We start from the raw sequence: 23131 nt of genomic DNA on the forward strand, positions 1-23131 counted from the left end.
GGTGCACGGAGATGGGCAGGGTGGCAGCATTTGAAGAAATGTCAGATAGAAGGCTAGGCAACATGGGGGTATTTAATAGGAAGTGGGGCAGTTATTTGACCTTTTTGGACGGCTTTTGGGGAGGGGAAGTGGAGAGGGATTTAAAGTTTTAAATGTGTGTATTATAATTTTTTTATTATATATATATATATATATATATATATATTTATTTATTGTTTCTTTGTGTATTTTAGCTTTGACTACACAGATGTTTGTTGGGGGTCAGGGTGGGGTTAGTGATTGGAAGGGGGAAAGGGAATAATGGGGGTTAAAATTTGATTCTGTACATATATGTTTTGTTTTTCTGTTTCATTTGTTGGAGTCAATAAAAAGTGTTAATCAAAAAAGAAAAAAAACATCCAGTGAGCGGCAGTTCTGCAGATGGAAACGCCTTGATTAAAGAGGTCAACAGAGAATGGCCAGACTGGTTCGAACTGACAAAGTCTACGGTAACTCAGATAACTGCTCTGTACAATTGTGGTGAGAAGAATATTATCTCAGAATGCTATTCTGAGATGCAGGTTGGTGCTGTTTTGGTGGCACGAGGGGGACCTACACAATTTTAGGCAGGTGGTTTTAATGTTGTGGCTGATTGGTGTATGCAATGTGCATTCACTGCAGCTGAAGGGAACATGCTTGTTCTTCGAAATACACGAGCCAATGCACTGAAGCATAATAATGACCACATGAGAAACCATGACACTTTAAACGTTGTATGCAAAATACTTTATCTTGTATCATGACCAAAAAGATTCCAGGACAGCACACTGTTCCTCTGAAAAACAATGTTCCAAGAAGTCAAAATAGGAAAGAAAAAACAAACATTAAAAAAATGACTCTTTGCTCAAACTGTCTGGTTGCATAGAGAAACAAAATAGTGAGTGTACAACCTGAAAAAGATTCTAAAATAAATAAAAACGTTTTTCTTTAAATGGGCAGTTTATAATATTCTCAAGCATGAATCTCTCCAATGAGTAGAGCTGAAGTTTGAGGCTTTGCTGAATATGGCACATTGAGTCTCACAACAGGACTTTGTGTTGTATTAAGGCACATTTCAAGCAGATGAGAGGTATGGTGAATTATTGAAGACCAGGAGTCAACTCTTGGCTTGTTTCTTTTTCTGAATTAGCTCTGCCAACAGTTTGTAACGGGACATGCACTCCTCCTGAACAAGCCAAAGAGAAATAAATCAATCAGAACATGACCAAATCAAAATTCCATCGTCATACACAGCTAAACATTGGTCCAACGGCATAAACGAAAGCTTAAGTGTGCAATTTCTCAGCAATTAGCATCACCAAATGGAATTGCAAATTACATTGTTTCAAACAGATTTTCCGAATACTCACTCCATCTCCCATTGGTCAAACAAACAGATGGGATAGCAGAAAGCATTAAGATCTAAAACATTTTTTTGAATAATGCCTAAATGATTTGTATGCGCAGAGTAAGATTTGTAAAAGCGTAAATCAAATTGAAAGCATACAAATAAATAGCATGCGCACAGAATGTTTTGTTAAGGTGTAAATCAAGTTGCAAGCATAAGAAAAAAATATTAGCAATAGTTAAATGTTTTGCATAAGTGTAATTCATGTGTTGTGAATCTGTAATTTCGTATTAACACAAAGTAAATTTGGTGTGTATTCTTCTGACTTCTTTTTTTTGCCCTTACACTTTGGCACTATTTTTGCACCTAAACATGGCCCAAAACATTGCAAACCTGCAATCAGCGATACGCAAGCAAAGAAAGGGTGTCATGAACAGCAAAATGGACTGACCACGTAGAATCAGTCTGTATGTGTAAAATAAACTACTGCAAATGTGTAAATGACTTGTGTTTGTGGCATAAATATTTTTCAGAAATAATCCGTTATACACTGTTCCGTCTTCCCTTTGTTGCGTTCACACTAATGGCAAGAATTTCTCACTGAAAAGAGTTTTGCAAGCGTTAAGGGGAAGGTGGGTCTACCTGCTTCTAGTAACCAATCAAATTAGGTTTTTGCTGACCAGTTTACTCTGACCTGATTGGTTTAATAACGTGACAGACAGCTTCTTTATATGGCTCAGCGTCGTTCCTCTGGGTATCTTTCCTCTCTTAAATATTAAACTGAAATATTAATACATACACGTTCTTTTATTGCAAGTGTAAAATTGAGCTGACACCATTTATTAATATAAATCTCAATCTGGTGTTCAAATGTCTCTTCTTGTTGCTGTTCATTATTTTAATTACTTTCAATTATCGAATGGATGGATGGATGTTGCTGGTATCATTAAACTCATTCTAAAAAACAAAATGATAAAAGTTAACTATCTATCTATCTATCTGTTCACAGTGTTTTGTTTTATATGGCTTACTTTATTCATTTGTTTTCTAGCATGAGTTCTGTGATACCAGCTAATTCCATCTATTCACCAAAATGCCTTGACAATGATAATTAATAGTAAATATAATTAAATCATGTATGTATTAATATTTCAGTTTAATATTTAAGAGAGGCGAGATACCCAGAGGAACGACGCTGAGCCATATGAAGAAGCTGTCTGTCACGTTATTAAACCAATCATGTCAGAGTAAACTGGTCAATGAAAACCTCATTTGATTGGTTACTAGAAGCAGGTGGACCTGCCTTCTCCCAGGCACTTGCAAAACTCTTCAGTGAGAAATATTTCTGAAAAATATTTATGCCATAAACACAAGTCATTTACACGTTTGCAGTAGTTTATTTTACACATACAGAATTATTCTACGTGGTTAATCCTTTTTGCTGTTCATGACACCCTTTCTTTGCTTGCATATCGCTCAGAAGAATACACACCAAATTTATTTTCTGTTAATACGAAATTACAGATTCACAACAATGTATTACACTTACCAATACAAGTATTGCTAATATTTTTTTCTTATGCTTGCAACTTGATTTACACCTTTACAAAATGTTCTGCGCACATGCAATTTATTTTTATGCTTGCAATTTGTTTTACGCTTTTACAAATCTTACTCTGCGCATACAAATCACTTAGGCACTATTTTACCTTCATTCACATCAGCATTAATTGTAAACTTGCAGTGTGTGATGCTCACCTTGGTCTTTCCGGGCACCACCTTAGCAATCCTGTCCCAGCGTTCAGTGGTGCCACGTGGGTATTGCTGTAAGGCCAGCTCTAAGAGCCTCTGATGGTTCTGTGTCCATACATCATCTGCAGCAGCACTGGGTTTTTCTTTGGGGCCTGATGTTTTTTTCTCATCTTCACTGTCTTCATCCACAGCTGTGGGGTCAAAGTCCCTCTGTCTTCGCCCTTTCACTCTCTCCTCCACTGCTCCAGCACTCCCGGCTGCAGACTTTCTTGGTCGCCTTCTCAGGGTTTTGCTTTCAGAGTCCTCTCCCCCAACATTCTCTCCCAAATCATCCAGCTGCTGCTCTAAGGGCTCCTCTCGCTGGGTCATCAGATTGTCTGGCACTGTGACTGCTCTAGAACTCTTTCCTATCACAGCACCGCCCTTCAGCTCCGAAAGCTTCACCAACCCTGGAAAAAGGGACAAAGCGGATGGTGAATTACTCTGAAAAAGATGCTTATGGGTTACTGACAAATAAGGTTGTTCGTGGTGATAAAAATAATAAATCTTTTAAAAATCTAGTTTAACACACTTGTCAAGTTCGTCGAAATGTAATATTTATGTACATATTGATTTAAAGAATTTTTGAAAAACATTTAGCATTTTCTACAAAACTTTTAAAAATATAATGTGGTGTAACTATCCATTATTACGTGGGTCTCTGGAACACTCGATTCTGACTGGTAAATGGCAGCATCAAGCGGTCAGATTTTTCAACAACCGCACATCCAGGAATTAAGTGAAATCAGACATTCGGGTCTTGCGAGTCATCTTTCCTACTTCTCGGATCACTGTGTGATCTCTACATGTAAGCTTATAAATTTGTTTAAACTCAGATCAACGTTTCATGTCCATTTATTGATTTATTTGGCAAGTAGTCTTGTAATAAACTGGATAATGAGCAGTCAGACGGTCATTTTTTCCAAAATCAACAGAACTCTTGAGGTGGATTTTAGCTATTCAGCGATTTCTTCTCACATAATTACAGAATTTCAATGCAAATCAATTATTTAAGTCCATTTATTTATTAGCCATGTAATAAGTGGGATAATGTACAGTTAGTTAGTTCTAATTGCAAAATAAACCCCTTCAGGGTATCGTTTATTTTGTGATATCAGCTGACTGGACATTATCCCTTGCGTAAAAGGAGCTCATTGAATACATGGGAGTGTACGCAACTTAATCATTATTTTAAAAAAAATCCCAAGTTTTTTTTATTTTTATTTATCTAAAATATCAATACGTTTTTCAGGGTTATTCCAACAAAATGTAGTTGTTCATAAAACGTTTTTTTATATTTTTTTTATTTCACAGTCTTGAAAGCCTAAAGTGTGTCCTATCTGTTGTAGTTGTTTTTTTGTTTTGTTTTTGTCACATGACAAGAAAATGGCAACCTACATGTTGGACAGACGACCTGACATTGATTTGGTGGACAAGTTTCCAAATATTGATAAAATTTAAAAACAATACAGTTTCACTGCTTATTTTTAAAAAATAAATAAAAGATTATTCTGCACTACTCACCCCAGCATTTCTTTTTTTCAAGACTTTCAGATTTTAATGCGACTGATTTTTTCTGCAAATGTATCTCTGGATGGTTATACCACAATTTTTTTTAATAAAAGCCTCAAAAAAAAATATATATATAACAATGACTTTCAGAACAATGAATTCAGTAATTAAAAAAATTGTTCGGCAAAGCCTTATTTTGGCTAATATTTATGCACCAAACGCTGATGATCAGGGCTTTTTTATAGATCTTGAAGTGATGCTGCAAACCGCTGGCACCCCTCATGATATAATATTGGGAGGAGACTTTAATCTTTTGATGGACTCAGTCCTTGATCATAGTGAAGCCAAAGTGTGCAAGCCCCCTAGAGCAACACTGATGCTTCTTGAAAATCTTGGTCTTACAGATATTTGGAGACTTTTGAACCCATCTGGGAGGGACTATACATTTTTTTTCATCAGTCCATAAGATTTACTCTAAAATAGATTTTTTTTTAAATATTTAAGTCCCTCATTTCATCAGTTGCTGATTGCTCAATTGGAAACATTTTAGTCTCAGATCATGCCCTGATGTGTTTAGAGGTGTTGCCACATACGGAGAAAAGACGTGTTATTCTTAGGGGATGAAGTTGGCAGGAGCGCCCTCATTTCGAGAGTGGTGCATGGAGATGGGGAGGGTGGCGGCTTTCGAGGAGATGTCGTATAGAAGGCTGGGCAATCTGGGTTTATTTGATAGAAAACGGGTAAGATTTCTGGCTTTGTTGGAAGGCTCTCGAGGAGGGGCAGTGGGGAGGGATCCGTAGTTTTAAATTAGTGTGCAATTTTATTGTTTTTTTTAAAGTATACTTTTTATGGGGTTTATTTTGTGTGTGTTTTGTGTTTTTTTTATGTTTCTAAATATTTATGACCACTGGGGTGCGTGTTTGTGTCGGGTGGGGTTCCATTTCCAATTTGTTGAATGGAATCAATTATTTTTTTAAATAATAATAAAAAAATAAAAAAACATGTTCATCACAGAAGAGTTGTATTCAAGTAATTATTTTGTGTGATTTGTTTTTTTTATATAACTTTTTTTTTAAAGATCCGGGAAAAAAATAAAAAAATTGCGTCATGTCACTGACCCCTACATAACAGTAGGTGAAAAGGTACATATATTTTTTAAATTTCTTCCTCCCATTATTAAAACTAAACTGAAACAGAACCTACCTGATGTATTGGTGACACAGTCTTTGACTTGCTTCACTTTTGCTGTGACCTGTACAAAATTAAAGTTTTCACTCTTTTATATTTTTGTACAAATCATAATGGCTTCCACACATTTAATTTACTTCAATTTAAACAGCTAAAAGGTCCTTGCATGTCATATCTGTATACATTAGAGACTAACCTCAGTCACTGATCTGCCTAATTCATGAGCAATTTTCTCCCAACGTCCCGGTGTTCCACCAGGAAACTTGGCCATGCAGCGAGAGAGCTGGCTAAGATCCTCCTCTGTCCACTCATGAGCCTACAATCATCACCAGCCATTGGTAAACTAAAATATGTTTATTTTAATCAGTGTTCTGTGAACAAAGACTTACTTTCTTCTTCTGGTGTTTTTTGTCTTCTAACCAGTCTTCCATTTGATCTTCAATATCTTCAATAGATGTTCCCGGATCATATGCAGGCACAAAAGCAGGATCGGTGTTTGGTTCATAGGTTGGAAACTCTACTTTAGGTTTCTTCACCTTGGGCCGTTTTTCTTCTGCAGAGCAAGATCAGCCACCATCACAGATATTAAATGTCACGTGGTCACAATTTAACCACATTCACATGCACAGCTATATGTGCAGAGGTCAATATGTAATGTATAATGGGCCTTACTCTGCTGCATTTCCTGCTCTGCCAGAGCTTCTGCCTCCTCCTTTTCTTTTACTTTCATTTCTTTATAATCTTTGTAGTACTGCTTTACATCCTGAAAATACAATATATGCCATCATACAGTTGTATGCTTGAAAACAAATCCCAAATCAGTCATATAATAAAGTCATAGATTAAAGTCATTTAATCTGGTGGAACAATACCTGTATAATATGAGGGAGAGACTTCACTGAATAGTATAACCAGATGCTTAATTTGAGAGGCAAAATGTCATGCCAGTGTGGCTTGTCAGATCTATGGAAGCAGAAGCAGAGAATACACAAAGATTTCCTTGACTGAGAAACAGAGTCGACATTTCTTCAAAAATCTAGTTCAAGTTACCTTTCATTTTTTTCCTGTGCCAAGGACTTAATCTCCTCTGTTATCTTACTGCTTTGTTTTTTCTTCTTCTCTTTCTTCTTCTTACTCAGAAGTTCATCCTGAGAAGAAATTAAGACATAGCAGCCATCACTATATATGCTTAAGTATATTTAGCATTTCAGAAGACAACAGTGCACTACACCTCCTGTGCAATGACATGTTTTGCTATTTACCAGTTGCTTCTCAAGGTAGATGGACCATATAACTGCATAGTGGCCCACTGTCAGAATGAGGAAGAGGAGGAAGCCCAGTTCTCCATTACTCATCTTCCTAACACGTCGATAGTAGAAGACAGGCTGTCTCCAATCTGGCAGCCCATTAACCAGGATGTCATCATATCTGTGGATGAAGTACAGTTACCTGTGAGAAGGTACTATGCATAATCTATCATTAAAAGAACAGTTCACAGACTCTCTAGTAATTGTCCTGTTGGTGCAACCAGAGTTTGGGAATCTTACTCAATGGCACAATGCCAATAAATCACTTAGGAATTTAGCAGTCTGTTTCTTAATCTATTAGGCTACCACAACCCCTCTGTAAAAGGTAAAGACTGCCACAAGTTAAGAGACTGTCTGTTGGAAATTTGATCAATGTATTTGATGGTGTATTACCACTATTCTAAGTAGCGACTTGGATGAGTGGAGAAATATCTTAAAGGGATTGTCACCCTCATGTCATACCAGATTTGTGTGTCTTTCTTTTCTTCTGCTGAACACAAAGATTTGTAGAAGAATATCTCAGCTCTGTTGGGCCAATTCAATGCAAGTGAATGGTGACCAGAACTTTGAAGCTCATAAAGGCGGCACAAAAGTAATCCAAACGACTCCAGCGGTTAAATCCATATCTTCAGAAGCAATATGATAGGTGTGGGTGAGAAACAGATCAACATTAAAGTCTTTTTTTTTTTACTATTAATTCTCCTCCCTGCTCAGTAGGTGGCGATATGCACGAAGAATGTGAATCGCCAAAAACAAAATAAGAATGTGAAAGTGATTTATCATAAAAAAATGACTTAAATGTTGATCTGTTTCTCACCAACACCTATCATATCGCTTCTGAAGACATGGATTTAACAACTCGAGTCGTATGGATTAGAGGTCGACCGATAGTGGATTTTGCAGATACCAATAACTAAGGTGGTGGGAAAGGCTGATAATCGATTAATCGGCCGATAGTTTTTCCAAACTGATTTATAGAATGTAACAACACAAAAAAAAATCTTATTTTTGCTTTATTATGGCAGGCAGATACAGAGAGTCCAAAATGAATAAAATCCCAAATGCAGTTTTTTTTTTGTTCAACCAAAATCCCCATAATAACCAGAAAAAAAATGAAGATTTGGTGCATAACGCTGGACTTTTAAGTATAAACAAGCCCGAAACACACTGGGGACTCTTATTTTGAAATGACTAAATGCTAAATGATAGTTCCAAAAAGCAACTATTGGCACAGATTAATCGGTAAAACCGATATATCGGTCTACCTCTAGTATGGATTCCTTTCATGCTGCTTTTATGTGCTTTTTGACCTTCAAATTTCTGGCTACCATTGACTTCATAGACCAACAGAGCAGAGATATTCTATTAAAAATCTTAATTTGTGTTCTGCATAAGAAAGTTATACACATCTGGGATGGCATAAGTGTGAGTAATTGATGAGAATTTTCACTTTTGGGTGAATTATCCCATTAAATGGAATACTCAAGTATAGTTGCTTACACTAAACTTCTGGTACATCATACAATGACTTTAAATTAAAGAACACAAATCTCCAGAGGCTAGTCTGAGAACATGACGTTTGTACAATGGCTCACCTTTGTCTTCTTTCCTCATCCTTAAGAACCTCATAGATGGCAACTAACTAGTAAGAGATGACAGAGAAGATTGTAAATCAGGTTGCACTGGAAGATACTGTCACCATGATAAATTCCTTGTGTGTGTAAGCAGACTTGGCAATAAAGCTCATTCTGATTCTGATTCTAAATACTACTTTTGTTTAGCCTTAACAAAACACTTACCTGTCGGAACTGGGTTTCTGCATTTGCATCTTTGTTTTTATCTGGATGTAATGTAAGAGACAGCTTTCTATATGCCTTCCTGATCTCAGACGAAGATGCATCCTGTGAAAAGCAGAAGCAGCATGATCATTAAAACCATTGGCTTTTTAATGAATTGCTACGATTTATGACAACAGTCAGAAGAGACATCCTCTGAGATTTCATTAGGTCTCAGAGAATTGTGATTGAAGACTGACTGCTTGGGTTGCCTGTGGTGTTTCAGGAAAAGAGAAGTGAGATAATGGTTAGCATTGAGCAGCAACTTAAGCTATTTCTATCAACTTGTTTACATGCTGCTGTGCTGGCAACAATAAATTAATCGCTACATTCAAAGGGCATTCAAAGCTATTTACCATGGTAAACGTGCAGCAGCGGCACTGTTGTTGTAGCTTTTATTCCCCGTATGTCTGAATTGCTTGGGAAAGATTGAACGCCTTGCTAGTTTTTCCACAAGCAACGGTTATGGTACAAAAAAAATGGGGCTTTTATATCATCGATACATGAAATATCGCTTAGCCACCGAATGGTGCGATAAAATCGGTTGTTTGTGTTATAAACACTCAACTATATGTGCTGAATAATGACACGTCATGTCGTGCTGTCTAGGCCCACAGCCCGGGTATTTCTTGGTCAATGGCCACCGACATCCAGATTCTGCAGGAGGCAGAGGCAGTTTTTCCGCTGCCCTCTTTCCGAAGAGACAACGTCCGGCTGTTGAGAGATATTCGGTTTGATAAGAACACATGGCCATAAACGCGCTGGAGGTAAAACTGCGAGATTTACTGCACCGGTGTGCTCTCTGTCCATCTGCTTATTTTGACTTTACAGACAAAATTGGAATCGCCGATGTACAAAGCGTGCCAAAACACAAACGGTAGAGATAATAACTGGTCTTACGTGATTCACAGACAGGAATTCGTAGAAGGTTTGCGGGATTTCCTCCACTAGGTCGAAAAGCTCCAAGTCTGCGTCCCATGCTAACGTTTGCAACGGCTGAAAAACTAAAAGCCCGGAGAACAACACCAACGTGAGGACCTCGGGCAAAGTCATTATTGGTTGCTTTTATAGCCCTTGTGTTTGCGAAGGTCTACTGCTAACTATACATTCGGAAAACCTTGGTTTTGAGATTAATTTAGCATAACATCCCGGTGGCTACTGGACCAGCTCAGCTTCAGCTTGTTCAACGCACACACACACACACGTTTCACATGCAGACGCTACAGCAGGAACCAATAAGCATGAAAGCTTCAGTAGATACATTGTGCGTCATGTCCATTGTTATCATAAGTGTTACCACTGGCCTCTGAATTTTAGCGGCGTTAAATATTTCCCAATATTACAAAGTAGTTGCCTCATATAACTTAAGCACTAGAGGTTTTTTATGTCAAACGTAGAGGAAGGAAACCAATAGTTTCTGCCTCAGATCAAAGATCATCGTTCTCTTTAACTGGAAACCCTGTTCCAGCTTTCCCAGGCTTGAAACATTATCTCACTCCAAGCCCCCATCCCCCTCATTTTTTAATTTTTTTAATTTCTAAGTCCTAATCACTTTTTCTTCTAGAGATGGGTGACGAATGTTTCCTTATTGTTGTTCTATTACTGTTACTATCATTTCATAGTAGCCTAGGTCAGTTTAGGGGGGCATTAATGACATTCTATATCAACATTTGGACAATAAATCTTGTCTCGGCCTGAAGAGAGGGCCACATACAAAGGCAACAACAACAAGTCATAAAGTGCACACGAGCGTCCATTATTTGACTGAAAGTGTCTTGTAGGCATCAGAAATAGCATCGAGTGAACAGTCTAGTTTTGGGAAAACATCTCAACAGAGCCTACTTACTGATGTCTTCCTTCGACGTTCTTGTTACTGAGAAAATATCTGAGTGAATATCTGCTGACAGATCAGACAGAAAACATTTGAGACATCCTCAGTTGGAGATAAGAAAGATATATTATTTGAACAAAATTATATGAACAAAATCTGTTGTTAAAACGTAGGCCTACGAGATCATTTAATATAGAAGAACATTTAATATATTAATAAAATGGAGTGAATTGTCTGAAATGGGTCAGCCTTTGTATCAGCCATCAGCCAATAGCTGTAGTCTTATTTTTTAGTTCTTTCAATAATTTATTTACTTAGCATATTAGCCTATTTCAGGTTTCGAAAATACATGGAGGGTATTTCATTGTTTTCAAGCTTAAACTTTTGGATTTGGTAGTTTTTAGTGCCACAGTAAAATGTATGAATCGTGCGCATGTTTAATTCTGTGCCGTTCTTTTGAGAAAACTTTTTAACACATTAAAGTGATAGTTCACCCCCACCAAAAAAAATAAAAAAAAAAAAATAAAAATAAAACTGTCATCATTCACTTTCACTGTATCTTTTCCCCATACAATGAAAGTAGCATAAATGATGGTGACTGATGCTGTCATTCTGTCTATAATCTCCTTTGTGTTCATACGCCCTGGCTTTGGAACATCACGGTGAGTAAATGATGACAGAATCTATTTATTTTTATTATTTTTTGGACGAACTTTCCCTTTAATCTAATTATCTTCTGGAATTGAGAAACTCGAGCGTCTTTGTGCATGGTTAACAACATTAAAATAAATCCAGTCAACTCTGAAAAGACGTAGTTAACTAACAACGTAAATCTGAAACAAAAAAGGCCCATAGGATTCAAACTAGGCAAACTAGGACATAATAGCCTACACCAAATAATATTTATTTATTTTCCAAATGGGCTTTCATTCTTTTAAGTGTGAATGTTAACTGAATAAAAACACCCAGTCCAGCTTGAGGTTTAACCCCAGTAAACTTTTAAGTAGTGATTTACCGGTTCTGCCTATAAAGTAGGCCTATAAACAAAAGTCTGCTTTATTTATTGAAATAGGCTACTAAATGGCAGTATTGCCACCACCTTATAAAATGGAAATACTACGCGTGTTATGTATAAATAAAAAAAGCGGGAAAGACAAATAGCTTTCACGGTATAAAATATAAAATAGTGCATTTTCACTGGATTATGAGACTATTGGCTTTTGTTGTTGTTGTTGAAGTGTTCACCTTGTACGATTTCCATTTTGTTTTTATTATTATTTCCTTTATTTATTTGTATAATGAAATTAATAAAATATTTTGACTTAAGGCATCGTAATGTTTTAAAACACTTTCATAATAGGCTACACTTGTATATTTTGTATAAGAGAAAGTAGCCATGAGATGCAGTATTTACACAGTGAGTCAATCTCATGTAACAAATCTAATCAATAAAGTTAGATTTGTTTTCTTTGCTTCTTTATAAACAGGGAGTATAGAAAAGCAAGGAAGAACTTTAATGTTTTATCAGCAGGATATGTACCAGCATTGGGCTGAAATGATGCGGCATACGAAATTATTTTTTTTAATTAATTAATTAATTAATTTTTATTTATTTATTTACAGATTATCAATCCCTTAACACTGGAGAACATCGGTATGCATTTTATATATCCACAAGGAAAATTGTATATATATATATACATACATAAAAATGTCGAACAAGCTCATTGCGCATGACTGTGACATACCAGGCTGACAGTTTAAATTCTATTAAATATTGTGACGTTAGCTATCGCACACTGGTTGGATTTTTGTCCGCTCGTTTTGTTTCACTAGTATGTTTTATACATAAATGTCATAATGTGACACTATTCATGACATTCGTGAAATTGTCATCATTCGATTTAGATCAAAAGGCTGAATGCAAATTTAAGTCGTTTGCATCTTATCTGTAGGCCAAGTCCTGACCTCCATATCTAATTTAGTCTACTAATCAATCTTGTGGCATCAGTAAACAATCAATAATCAATAGAGTCATTAAAGTTTAAGCCAATATGGGAAACAAAAGGAGCGGAAACACATCCCCTTAAAAGCAGTCTGAACATGACCGTTTATGAGAGCACGTATTTATCTGCACGTTAAATGTAAAATACAATTCCCTTTAATTGTCTTCATGTGCTAAGGTGAAAGAATGAATAATTGGCCAACTAAAATATGAGAGAAATTATAGTTCCTACCTCCCATATTTTAACATATTTTTTTTCCACTGTGGAAAAGGTTGCCCTGTGAAATTGTCAGGAACTTTATATAAGGGGAACGCAGTAGCGGATAGGCGATATAGGCAGGCGCCTAGGGCGGCAACGCTCTGTGGGGCGGCATCACAGGGTACCTGATCGATCGCCCCTGCACAGAGCTATCAAGATCACGACGGGAGAAAGGTGCCCCGAGTTGTTCCTTACAGGCTACTCAGCCTAAAATTCTCTAAATGGTTAGGATTATAGATGTTCATAATGCATTCTTTCAATCTGAACAAACATAAGATAACCATAATCAACAGGTACACCGTGACACAGGATCGACTTAGTGGTCTTGAGAAAATAAGTATCAATTATGATTGTTGGGCAGATTTGACAAAGTCCTTGATGATTTTGCATAAATGAAAACTAGAAGGGGAGGGTTAAATTTGAAATTAGGAATTATGTGTAATAGCACAAGCATGCAATCTGTAAGTATTCCGCCATTTTCTTTATTTATTGGCTCTATGATTTAATTGTGCAATTTAAGTTCTGTATAAATAATGTACATGTTAATATAATTTTCCAAATATATATATATATATATATATATATATATAATGTATGTATGTATGTATGTGTGTGTGTGTGTGTAGTTACTCCATTTCTATATTCAGTTATACCCAAAAATGTAAATTCTCTCCTCATTTACTCACCCTCATGCCATTCCAGAAACATGGTTTTCTTTCTTTTGCACAATGCAAATGAAGATTTTTAGAAGAATATTTCAGCTCTGTAGGTCCATACAATGCAAGTGAATGTTGGCCAGAACCTTGAAGCTCCAAAAAGCACATAAAGGCATCATAAAATTAATCCATAAAACTCCACTGGATTAAAATCTATGTCTTTAGAAGTGATATAGGTGTGGGTGAGAAATAGATCGATAATCCCTTTTTACTCTAAATCTCCACTTACACTTTCAGATCTGAAAGTGAAACTAAACAGGCAACACATGTGACTAAGATGAGAAAGTGGAGATATAGAGTAAAAAAAGTACTTAAATATTATCTGTTTCTCACCCACACTTATTATGTTGCTTCTGAAGACATGGATTTAACCACTGGAGTCTTATGAACTACATTTATGCTGCCTTTATGAGATTTTTGTAGCTTCAAAGTTCTGACCAACATTTCGTTGCATTGTATGGACCTTGGGAAATGTTTTCATTTGTGTTCAGCAGAAGAAAGAATGTCATACACATCTGGGATGTCATGAGGGTGATTAAATGATGATATAATTTTTTTGGGTGAACTAATCCTTTTATATATTATGCTTTAACATAGGGGGGATAGGGGTTGGGAAGTTAAGGGTGGCGCCACGTCGGATCTCGCCTAGGGTACCAAGTAAGCCAGAACCGCCACTGAATGGGGGAATGCAATTATCTCCAAGTTGTTTCTCAAGAGTTTTCAATACAATAACACACGCTTGGCCATTGGGATACGACCATTATGATGAGTCACATCTGTAGTCTGACTAAAGAAATGGTCGTTGTTCTTGAGATTTAAAATATGACACTACAAATCTCAAGAATAGCGATGTTCATTGGAATTTTCAACGTGTTGTCTGACCAAATAAACAGTGTAAATGACCTGGATTATGGATTAGCGATAGGTTGTGGGAAACTGATATGGTTCGTGGTAAATGCAGAAGCTGCAACGGTTTGCAGAACCCAGTAAGGTTAACGCTTATGCCTCGCGTTTCCATCCGCATGCTGAGCTTCTTTGTTTTCCCTGAAGTGTCTGAATTAAAGCAGCTGACGTCATGTGCTTGCAGCTGAACACAGCACCATCAACCAGTAGAGAAAAAACACACTTACCACAGCGCGCGATCACTCTCTGATTATCCAGTGGAAATTGAAAAAATAATTTGACTTAACGTACAGCTACACTACAGTTCTAAAAGTAAATGAAGCACAAACTGTCTATGAAATATCTAAAAACTAAAGCCTGAAGTACATCTAATTAATCTCCTTTGAATAAACCGAGATACATTTGTGACTTAATACAAAAATCAATTCAGTGAGAAGGCATATAAACTGTTATTTAGCCTACTAAAGAATGCTGTTGCTTTGGAATGGCTTTCCAGTTTAGTTAGTTAATTTATGCACTTCAAAAGAACAGTCTTCTATAATTTACAGATCAGATGTTGCGCATGGCATAGGTTTACAACACAGCTAAAGAGCATTCACTGTTATCTCGTGAAGCTGAATAATAGCAATTGTCTTGCTGTCATTTGATTCGTGCAGGAGTAGCCTATATCAGGAAACCCAAGAATTGAATCCATGAGTGAAGTACAAATGTATTTTCTTTGCATCGAAACTAGCAGCGGTGCATGGCATAATGCACCGGGTGCTGGTTGGCCTTATCGAAACTTATCGGCTACCGGCACTAGGTTAACACCATTGTTGCTTAGGTTGGGTTATGGAAATGTTATATGTAATGTATAGAATGTAGGCTAAAGTAGTTCATATTTATTAAAAGTATGGGGCATATCATTATCAGCTGTCTTCTACGCGTTATTTCGAAGGGGTCACATATAACTGTTAACTTCAAAAATGAGCTTTGTTTATTACGAACGGCTATAAAATATGATTACATAGGTTAGAACGTTCACACATTAGGCTATCTATTGACAATTATTTAAAATGATCATTTTCGTGGCAAAATAAAAGAAATCAGCGTATAGGCGGAGAAAAGAGAACATTTTTGAAACGAGAAAAATAAGAGATTAATCCTCTTGACTAAATTATCGCTTCACACCATTATGCAATTTTTTTTAAAATGCAGCCTAATATTTGAAAAAACCCTGCTTGTCGTGCAAATAAATAAATTAATGAAATTCTGCATGCAATTGTTTGAGCAAAAAGGAGAATCGCGTGCTTCTCTAAAGTGTCTTCAGTGCTTATTCTGAGAATCATGTCTAAACAGCGTGGCTTGGCGAGGGGTTTTTCCTCTGATGTGGGTGGTGAGGTCTGACAAAGACATCCGTCAGAGGGGTACCCTGCTATTGATGATAAACCCCACTACTAATTCCCAGGCTACCCGTAAGGAATGAGATCACGTGATGGAGTGGGGCGGTCGAACTAAGCCATTTTGGGGACTGTGTCAGTTTGCAGTGAACCATCAGACACTGTTTTTCAAATCACTGTACTGAAAAAACTACGCCTCTGGAATTTACCATCTACAGCCGAAATCTGTGGACTAATCTGTGAACCAAATCGGATAGTGTCTGCAAGAGTTAGCTACCGTAACCAATGTGCAATTGCGCAAGAAGGCCACAATGAGCACGGTGGTTGTACGTTAGAGCCATTGACAGCGTCTGCAGCTCATTCCAAGATGGCCGCATCGGTTGCATTCATTTTTTGCTGATTGACTCAAGTTTCATTGTCTTCCATAACAAAGCTAAGAAGCCATCGGCAAATATACTGGGTATGTACGTTTAAGTGTACAAAAATTGCGGGGGGTGAGAGCTTTTCTGCCATTGTTTTCCTTTTTTCTCTCCTGAGACGAGAGTAACAGTGTTGCCTCTTGACTGTTTCCAGTTGGCTACTTACGAATTTCATTAAAATGTTGATACATTTTTCGGAAAAGCATTCTATGGCATATGTTAACACAATATGCATTCCGGCGAGTATTTCATCTTTGTGAAGCTGAAGTATAATGTTTTCTTCAAGTTCTGTTTGTAACCTAAAAAGTCGGCGCGCACTGGAAAAACACAGGCGAGTTGGGTCAGGTGTGAACGGGTGACCACTTTCATCCATTTCTTCACGCTCGAAAATCAAAGATTAGTTGTCTTATTTTATAGAAATATTTAGTCTTGAGAGTGCAGATTTAGGCAAAATTAGGCTTGTCATGTTTTAATGTCGTCTAATAGTTTTATTAACTTAAATCCATAAGCTTAATTGTTGTGTAGCCTATACCTCCTAAGCGGCAAACACGCGTTATCACTTTCCCTTTATTTTCGGTCGGTTAACTTTAGTGTACATTTATTTTGGGCGTGCTCATTATTGTTTATTTGTCCCCGAATGTAACTTCGCTTGCGTGTTTTTTATTATTTTTTTTAAAATAACACCAAGCATTGTCTCGAGTGTTATCTTTATGGACACGTCAGGCTGACCAGTCTTTTTTTTGGGGGGGGGTGCAGTACGATAAATCCTAATTCCAAAACCTGATTTTTCAAAGGCATTTTCCCCTCTTCATTCTGATCGGTCTATAGCTATTACAGTTATCGTTATATTATTAATAAGTCAGTTGTTGTCTAAACATGTCAAGCGACTCACCTCCGATGTGTCACAAGATCATATAAATAATGTTGATAGCTCCATCCAAGAAATAAAACAATGTTAATAAAATCTAAAGTTTGTTTATAACTCGAAATGGATTGCTAGTTCTCTGTTGGCAAATCATCCTTCTGGAAAATATAATGATTAAGCTGTCATTGTAAAATACGTATAGTTCTGTTTTGCCACTGTCTGACCTTTCACTTATTCTAAATCTATGCCCTCTTATACGTTTTTGCCACACTGCAAGTTTTCTGTATTTCATGGCCATAAGAGCGGGTCTGTTTCGATGTCAATCAATCAGTCATAAAATGCATACTTGCAATCTTTCGGATAGATTACACAAGTGAAGTTATAAATCTGCACGACCCAGGTCTTCTCAACACGAGTTCTGTTTTCCAATGCATTAAGTGTTGCTATCAGACTCATCTTCTGTATAGCTCAATATTATTATTATTATTAGGCTAAACCACATTGGTTAGTCTTGTGTATTTTCATTAGTTGGCCCAAACTAATGAGATGGTTTTACAGGCCTGGTTGGAAAACCAAAGCACACCCCTTTTGCCTTTGCAGGACACGTGGCTACCTTGTTTATTTAATCCTCCGTCCGATTTACAGATTCCCTTATGCAAAATAATATCATGCAGTCGATCGTAATCCCTGACCACAGTCGATGCTTAATGAAGAACTGTTAATAAAATATCTTATCTTGGGTTTTCGATTTGTTTCTACTGATTACAAGCTGTCTTTCTGCAGTGTTGAACCGACATGATTTTCGGTTTCTACTGTTGTGGATCGTACGACGCTATTCAGTTCTTACATTGTAATGCAGTCTAATATAATGTTGCAGTAATGTTCTTTCTTTCATATGCCAAGCTTTTCTTAGGCACGGTTGGTCCTGTGTCATAGTAAGAAATTCAGAGACTTTAGAAAAACTTGGTTTCGACAAAAGAGCCGTAGCGGTCATATAGTGCATTGGATTCGAGCCATTTTGCACGAGAAGGCTTTACAATTTAACATGCGCAGTTACGGGATATTGATATTTTCATGAATATTTCCCACGTTGGGCTACTCCCACACTGGCTACCGATATCGGAGAGATAGCGGGATCACAGCATCGAGCATTCGCGCTTCCGTTGACTGTCCTCGTTGAAGAAGATATATCGTCACGGCAGGACACAGTTTATTCGCTATGAAGCTTGGACGCTGTATGTGCTGATATTACGGTTGTACTGCGTGTTTAAATAGGTGAAAGTGAGCACTGCTTTTTAAACAATAGTGTGTGGTGCACACAGCTCGCAGCCTCATGAGGAGCTTGGACTCGGGACTGTGCAAAATGGCAGCCACGTTCACGTAGATGCATGCTTTTTAAGCGAGAAACACACGAGGAGAGAAAATGAGTCGTGCTTTAACGTTAATTGGTTGTATTTATGCTCATTTGTAATGATCAGGACAATCTGCGAATCCGTAGTAGAATGCTGATCCGTTTTGACTGGCACAATGCCAATTACAACCCGTCGTCATAGCAACAATAAGTGTGGGCATTTTGGCTTTCACTCTCACCCATATCCCTGCGATGAATGAACCCATTTCACGACTTGTGTGTGCTCTCTTCCATAATCGGCAATGAGTTTAGACAGAAGCGAAAAGCGACGTTGGCATAGTTAATTTGATATGTCGGTTATAATTGTCGGGGAACATGTTACAACAGCAGGTGCATTTTGCCATTGTCGCATATTTGTTCCTTCACGTGCAAGTGAACGTTATTTGTCTAACCTTAATAACACGACTCTATGTTTTTTCTATGGCTTTGTTTGGTTATCAGGTCCTCGAACTCACATGGCAATGCACCGAACAACAAGAATCAAGATATCGGAGCTAAATCCTCATTTGATGTGCGTTTTATGTGGAGGATACTTCATTGACGCGACCACCATTGTTGAATGTTTGCATTCATGTAAGTCCAAATCATAGTTGATGTACATGATTTTTTTTGTCTTCAAACGTTGATAATTCAAGCGTTTTTTATTTATTTATTTTTTTATTAGTCTATTAAAACTGTTTTAATTCAATTGTTGTTTTCACAGTCTGCAAAATGTGCATTGTAAGGTATCTGGAAACCAGCAAATATTGCCCTATTTGTGATGTCCAAGTCCATAAAACAAAACCTCTCCTAAATATCAGGTAATGGCTGGGATTATGTGTGTTTTGATTCATTTTTTAATGGGGAGTTCTGTACATTTTTTGAAGGCACAGCTTTTTTACACCTGCAAATGTAGTAGATGAATATGACTTCAGAATACTTGCTCAGAGTAACCCATCAAAACAACCTTGCTATATTCCAGGTCAGATAAGACCCTTCAGGATATTGTATACAAGTTGGTGCCTGGTCTGTTCAAAAGTAAGTCTTTACACTTATTTTTATTTATTTTTTTTATTTTTTTTAAAGTGTTAATTTAATTAGGCCTACATTTATTAATTTAATTTCTGCAAGACAATTGGGAAACACACACAATATATATATATATATATAATGCTACCTTAAGAAATAATGCTGTCAGGTAGATATATTTATTGTGTTTTTGTTATTTAGATGAAATGAAACGAAGGCGGGATTTTTATGCCGATCATCCTTCAGTTGATGGTAAAATGTGAAGACACTTAATTCATAAGAAATCTTATCCTTTTTTATATAAATATATTTACACTGGTGAGTACTGCATCAGTATAATTCTGTGAAATTCTTTCTCTTTACTTTAGCTACTAATGGTTCTAATGAGGACCGAGGAGAAGTGGCCGATGAAGACAAGAGAATCATTGCTGATGATGAGATCATCAGCTTGTCCATTGAGTTTTTTGATCAGAACAAGTAGGTTCAGTTCAACAAGTTGTGCCGTTATCATTAAAAACTAGTGTTGCTTTTGAAGGTGTTAATGAAATAATCATGCCAAGTAGTAAACCAGACATGTGACATTTATGATATTGTAGTTAAACATTGTATTCATCTTTTCCTCTTGAAATGTACAGGTGTGATGGTAAAGATGGGGAAGAAAAAGAAACAACAAAAGAGGTAATGGGTTTCATAATAAGTTAAATATTTTACAACATGTCTCAAACAGTCAGTTTTAAGGGGTATAGTGGATGACTTAAAATGTTTTAATTTTTATAGGCTAATGTTAAACGGTACTTACAGTGCCCAGCTGCTATGACAGTGATGCATCTCAGAAAATTTCTCAGAAGTAAAATGGATATACCATGCACCTTTCAGGTAATCTTGTTTACATTCACTTTCTAAATGAGCTCCTCTCTAAATATGTTTTTCTTCCTGACATGTTTCTGATGTACATTTTAAGCACAAATGTCTGTTTTCAAACACTTCATGCTGCACTCTCTGTGTTTTAAGAATGACTAAATATGAACTTCTTTAGCAAGATTGTTTTATCTTTCAGATTGAGGTTATGTATGAAGATGAACCTTTGAAAGATTACTATACACTTATGGATATTGCTTATATCTACACATGGAGAAGGGTAGGAGTATTAATTCCTATGTCTTTGACTATCAAAACTTTTTTCCACAGGTTTTCAAATCCTCAAGTCCTCATATTGATTTCTTACTTTTTAGTTTGGTTGCTTTTAAAGTGGAGGTAATAACAGGTGTTGATATTTTACAGAATGGGCCCTTGCCATTGAAGTATAGAGTTCGGCCTGGCTGCAAAAAGATGAAGTTAAGCAGCCCAAGGGATGATATTACTGGTGGCAGAAGGCCTGATATCGAAAGTGACTCCAGCAGTGACAAACCAAACAGCCCAGCTGCTGCCGCCCCCTCCACATCCTCCTCTCTGCCCAGCCCAAGCACTCCTGTCCAGTCTCCACATCCCAACTTCCCACATATCTCCACAGTTAACGGAGTCTCTGCCAAAGTTGGCCCAAACGGCCAAGCTCATTTCAGCAGCAAAGTCTGCAAAGCTTCTCTTAATGGCTCCAACTCACTTGGGTGAATTGCTATAGATGCCAAAGCCATCAACCCCATGCAAACAGAGCTGTGATGTAGATGCTTTCTTTATAAACCACCTCTCAATTTTTATATCATTTTTAAATAGCTATATTTGTTTTGTTGCTCTGTGTGTGCGCGTGCGTGCGTGCGCGTGCGTGCGTAAACTTTGTAACACATCATTGGTTGTGTTATATTTTGTACTGGCTTAACTAATATTGTGAAGAGAAGCCTATTTGAGGGAAACTCAACAAGGTGAATGTATCTAGGTATTTTTTTTTATAAACTCTTGTCTTATTTTTTTTTATTATTATTATTATTTTAGATTAGAACAACAATGTATGAAAATAATTTTCTTGTCCATGAAGTCAACAATAAAACTCAAGGCATGCACAATGTTTTGATCATCCCGGAATTGTTCATTATAATGGACTTTATTCAGTTGAAATGTCAAAACCCAAACAATTTTTTTATAACCGATGTACATATATCCCTGAATATCAAATGTGAAAGACTGCATTAATGTAATATTAGGAATGTTGTATTTTAAGGGCAAAAATGCTGCGACAGTATTGTTCGGATAAACCTAGGAATTGTAATTTCTTTTTTTTTTTTTTATCTACCACGTGCTCGTCAAACAATTTAGTATTTGTTTCTCAATATTTTTCCCCTAAATATTTATCTTATCACGCGAGGATATATATAGGTTGTTGCCAGAATTTTTCGTACACTTATAGCCTTAAGTTCAGATGTTCTTTCTATGTTCAAGCGGTTGTTTGTTAATGCCAATGTATATTTTACCGTTGTACATTATGAAACTTTTGTCCAAATAAACATTTAACTTTTTTTAATAGTAAATGCACTGTTTGGACTTCATTAAACAAAACCTCTATTACTCTTTTCAGTGTTATAAGATAATGAGCACCGAATGCGGCCTTGAACGAGTCTGCAGGTCGGGTCGGGGCTGTTCGAAACCTTTTTGTAGCTGCACTAATAAACCGGACTAAAAGTATCAACAGACCAGTTGATACTTGATACTTTATAATTAAAAGTAAGAATCTGCGATCTGATATTTTTTTCATAAATGGTGGCTTTGGAAAGCGGAATGCTGTGTTGGTGAACTTGTAAGATCGCTAACAATTAGCCTACATTAAAGAACAAGGACATATTTTTGCCATGACCCCTGTGTCAGTCTGAGCAATACATCTGACCATAAATAGTTCAAATAAAAAATAATGAATTGGAAGTAGTATCCTCAAAAAATATGTTCATGAGACCGCTACGTTTAAATAAATGATAAAGGAAAGCAATACTTTAACTACTGCAAATGCAACTACTCATTAAGTATAATAATAATAATATATGTATGTATGTATGTATGTATGTATAAAAGCAACTTGTGCTGTCTGTACACAGTTGAGGAAGTTCTATGTCATGTCAGACGCTCTTACTAACCTACTAGCACTTACAGACTAAAGGGCCCTTTCATGTCCGACCGCCACTGAACAAAAATCCACACTGAAAATGTACATAAACATTAAGTAGCTAAAGCAATGAACAGCAGAGCCTATTTCGATCTCATAATAAAAAAAGCGTAAATTTGATACAAAAAAAAAAAAAAAAAAAATTTCCCAATTATTCAACTGAATTATTTCAACAGAACAACTGGCCAAATTACCACTGAAAAAAAAAAAAATAGTTGCATTAATAAACTCTTGTCTATTGAATAACAATC

General features: G+C 36.7%; 2 protein-coding genes across 6 annotated transcripts; one reads left to right on the forward strand and one right to left on the reverse strand.

Annotated features, from left to right (window-relative positions):
* Window positions 1–750: 750 nt before the first annotated feature.
* LOC127441469 (dnaJ homolog subfamily C member 1-like) lies at window positions 751–10215 on the reverse strand. Of its 2 annotated transcripts, none has more exons than XM_051698924.1 (12): window positions 9900–10215; window positions 8964–9065; window positions 8760–8806; window positions 7120–7285; window positions 6908–7005; window positions 6730–6820; window positions 6530–6620; window positions 6247–6410; window positions 6054–6173; window positions 5873–5921; window positions 3125–3567; window positions 751–1204 (listed from the first exon to the last, which is right to left on the reverse strand). In XM_051698924.1, the coding sequence occupies exons 1-12, from the start codon at window positions 10050–10052 to the stop codon at window positions 1136–1138; spliced, it is 1593 nt and encodes a 530-aa protein (XP_051554884.1). In that variant the 5' UTR covers window positions 10053–10215; the 3' UTR covers window positions 751–1135. The 2 variants fall into 2 exon arrangements, with proteins under 2 accessions (XP_051554884.1, XP_051554885.1); XM_051698925.1 differs by lacking the exon at window positions 9900–10215 and adding an exon at window positions 9356–9887.
* A 5997-nt stretch (window positions 10216–16212) lies between these two features.
* LOC127440992 (polycomb complex protein BMI-1-B) lies at window positions 16213–22247 on the forward strand. Of its 4 annotated transcripts, none has more exons than XM_051698095.1 (10): window positions 16213–16552; window positions 19229–19360; window positions 19491–19587; window positions 19749–19804; window positions 19997–20047; window positions 20164–20272; window positions 20431–20473; window positions 20573–20671; window positions 20853–20933; window positions 21077–22247. In XM_051698095.1, exons 2-10 carry the CDS (start codon window positions 19243–19245, stop codon window positions 21401–21403), a joined length of 981 nt encoding a protein of 326 aa, XP_051554055.1. In that variant the 5' UTR covers window positions 16213–16552; window positions 19229–19242; the 3' UTR covers window positions 21404–22247. The 4 variants fall into 4 exon arrangements, with proteins under 4 accessions (XP_051554055.1, XP_051554052.1, XP_051554054.1 ...); XM_051698092.1 differs by lacking the exon at window positions 16213–16552 and adding an exon at window positions 18086–18226; XM_051698094.1 differs by lacking the exon at window positions 16213–16552 and adding an exon at window positions 18263–18611.
* The last annotated feature ends 884 nt before the right edge of the window (window positions 22248–23131 follow it).

The sequence above is a fragment of the Myxocyprinus asiaticus genome, chromosome 5 (assembly GCF_019703515.2).
Source record: "Myxocyprinus asiaticus isolate MX2 ecotype Aquarium Trade chromosome 5, UBuf_Myxa_2, whole genome shotgun sequence".
Classification (NCBI taxonomy): domain Eukaryota; kingdom Metazoa; phylum Chordata; class Actinopteri; order Cypriniformes; family Catostomidae; genus Myxocyprinus; species Myxocyprinus asiaticus.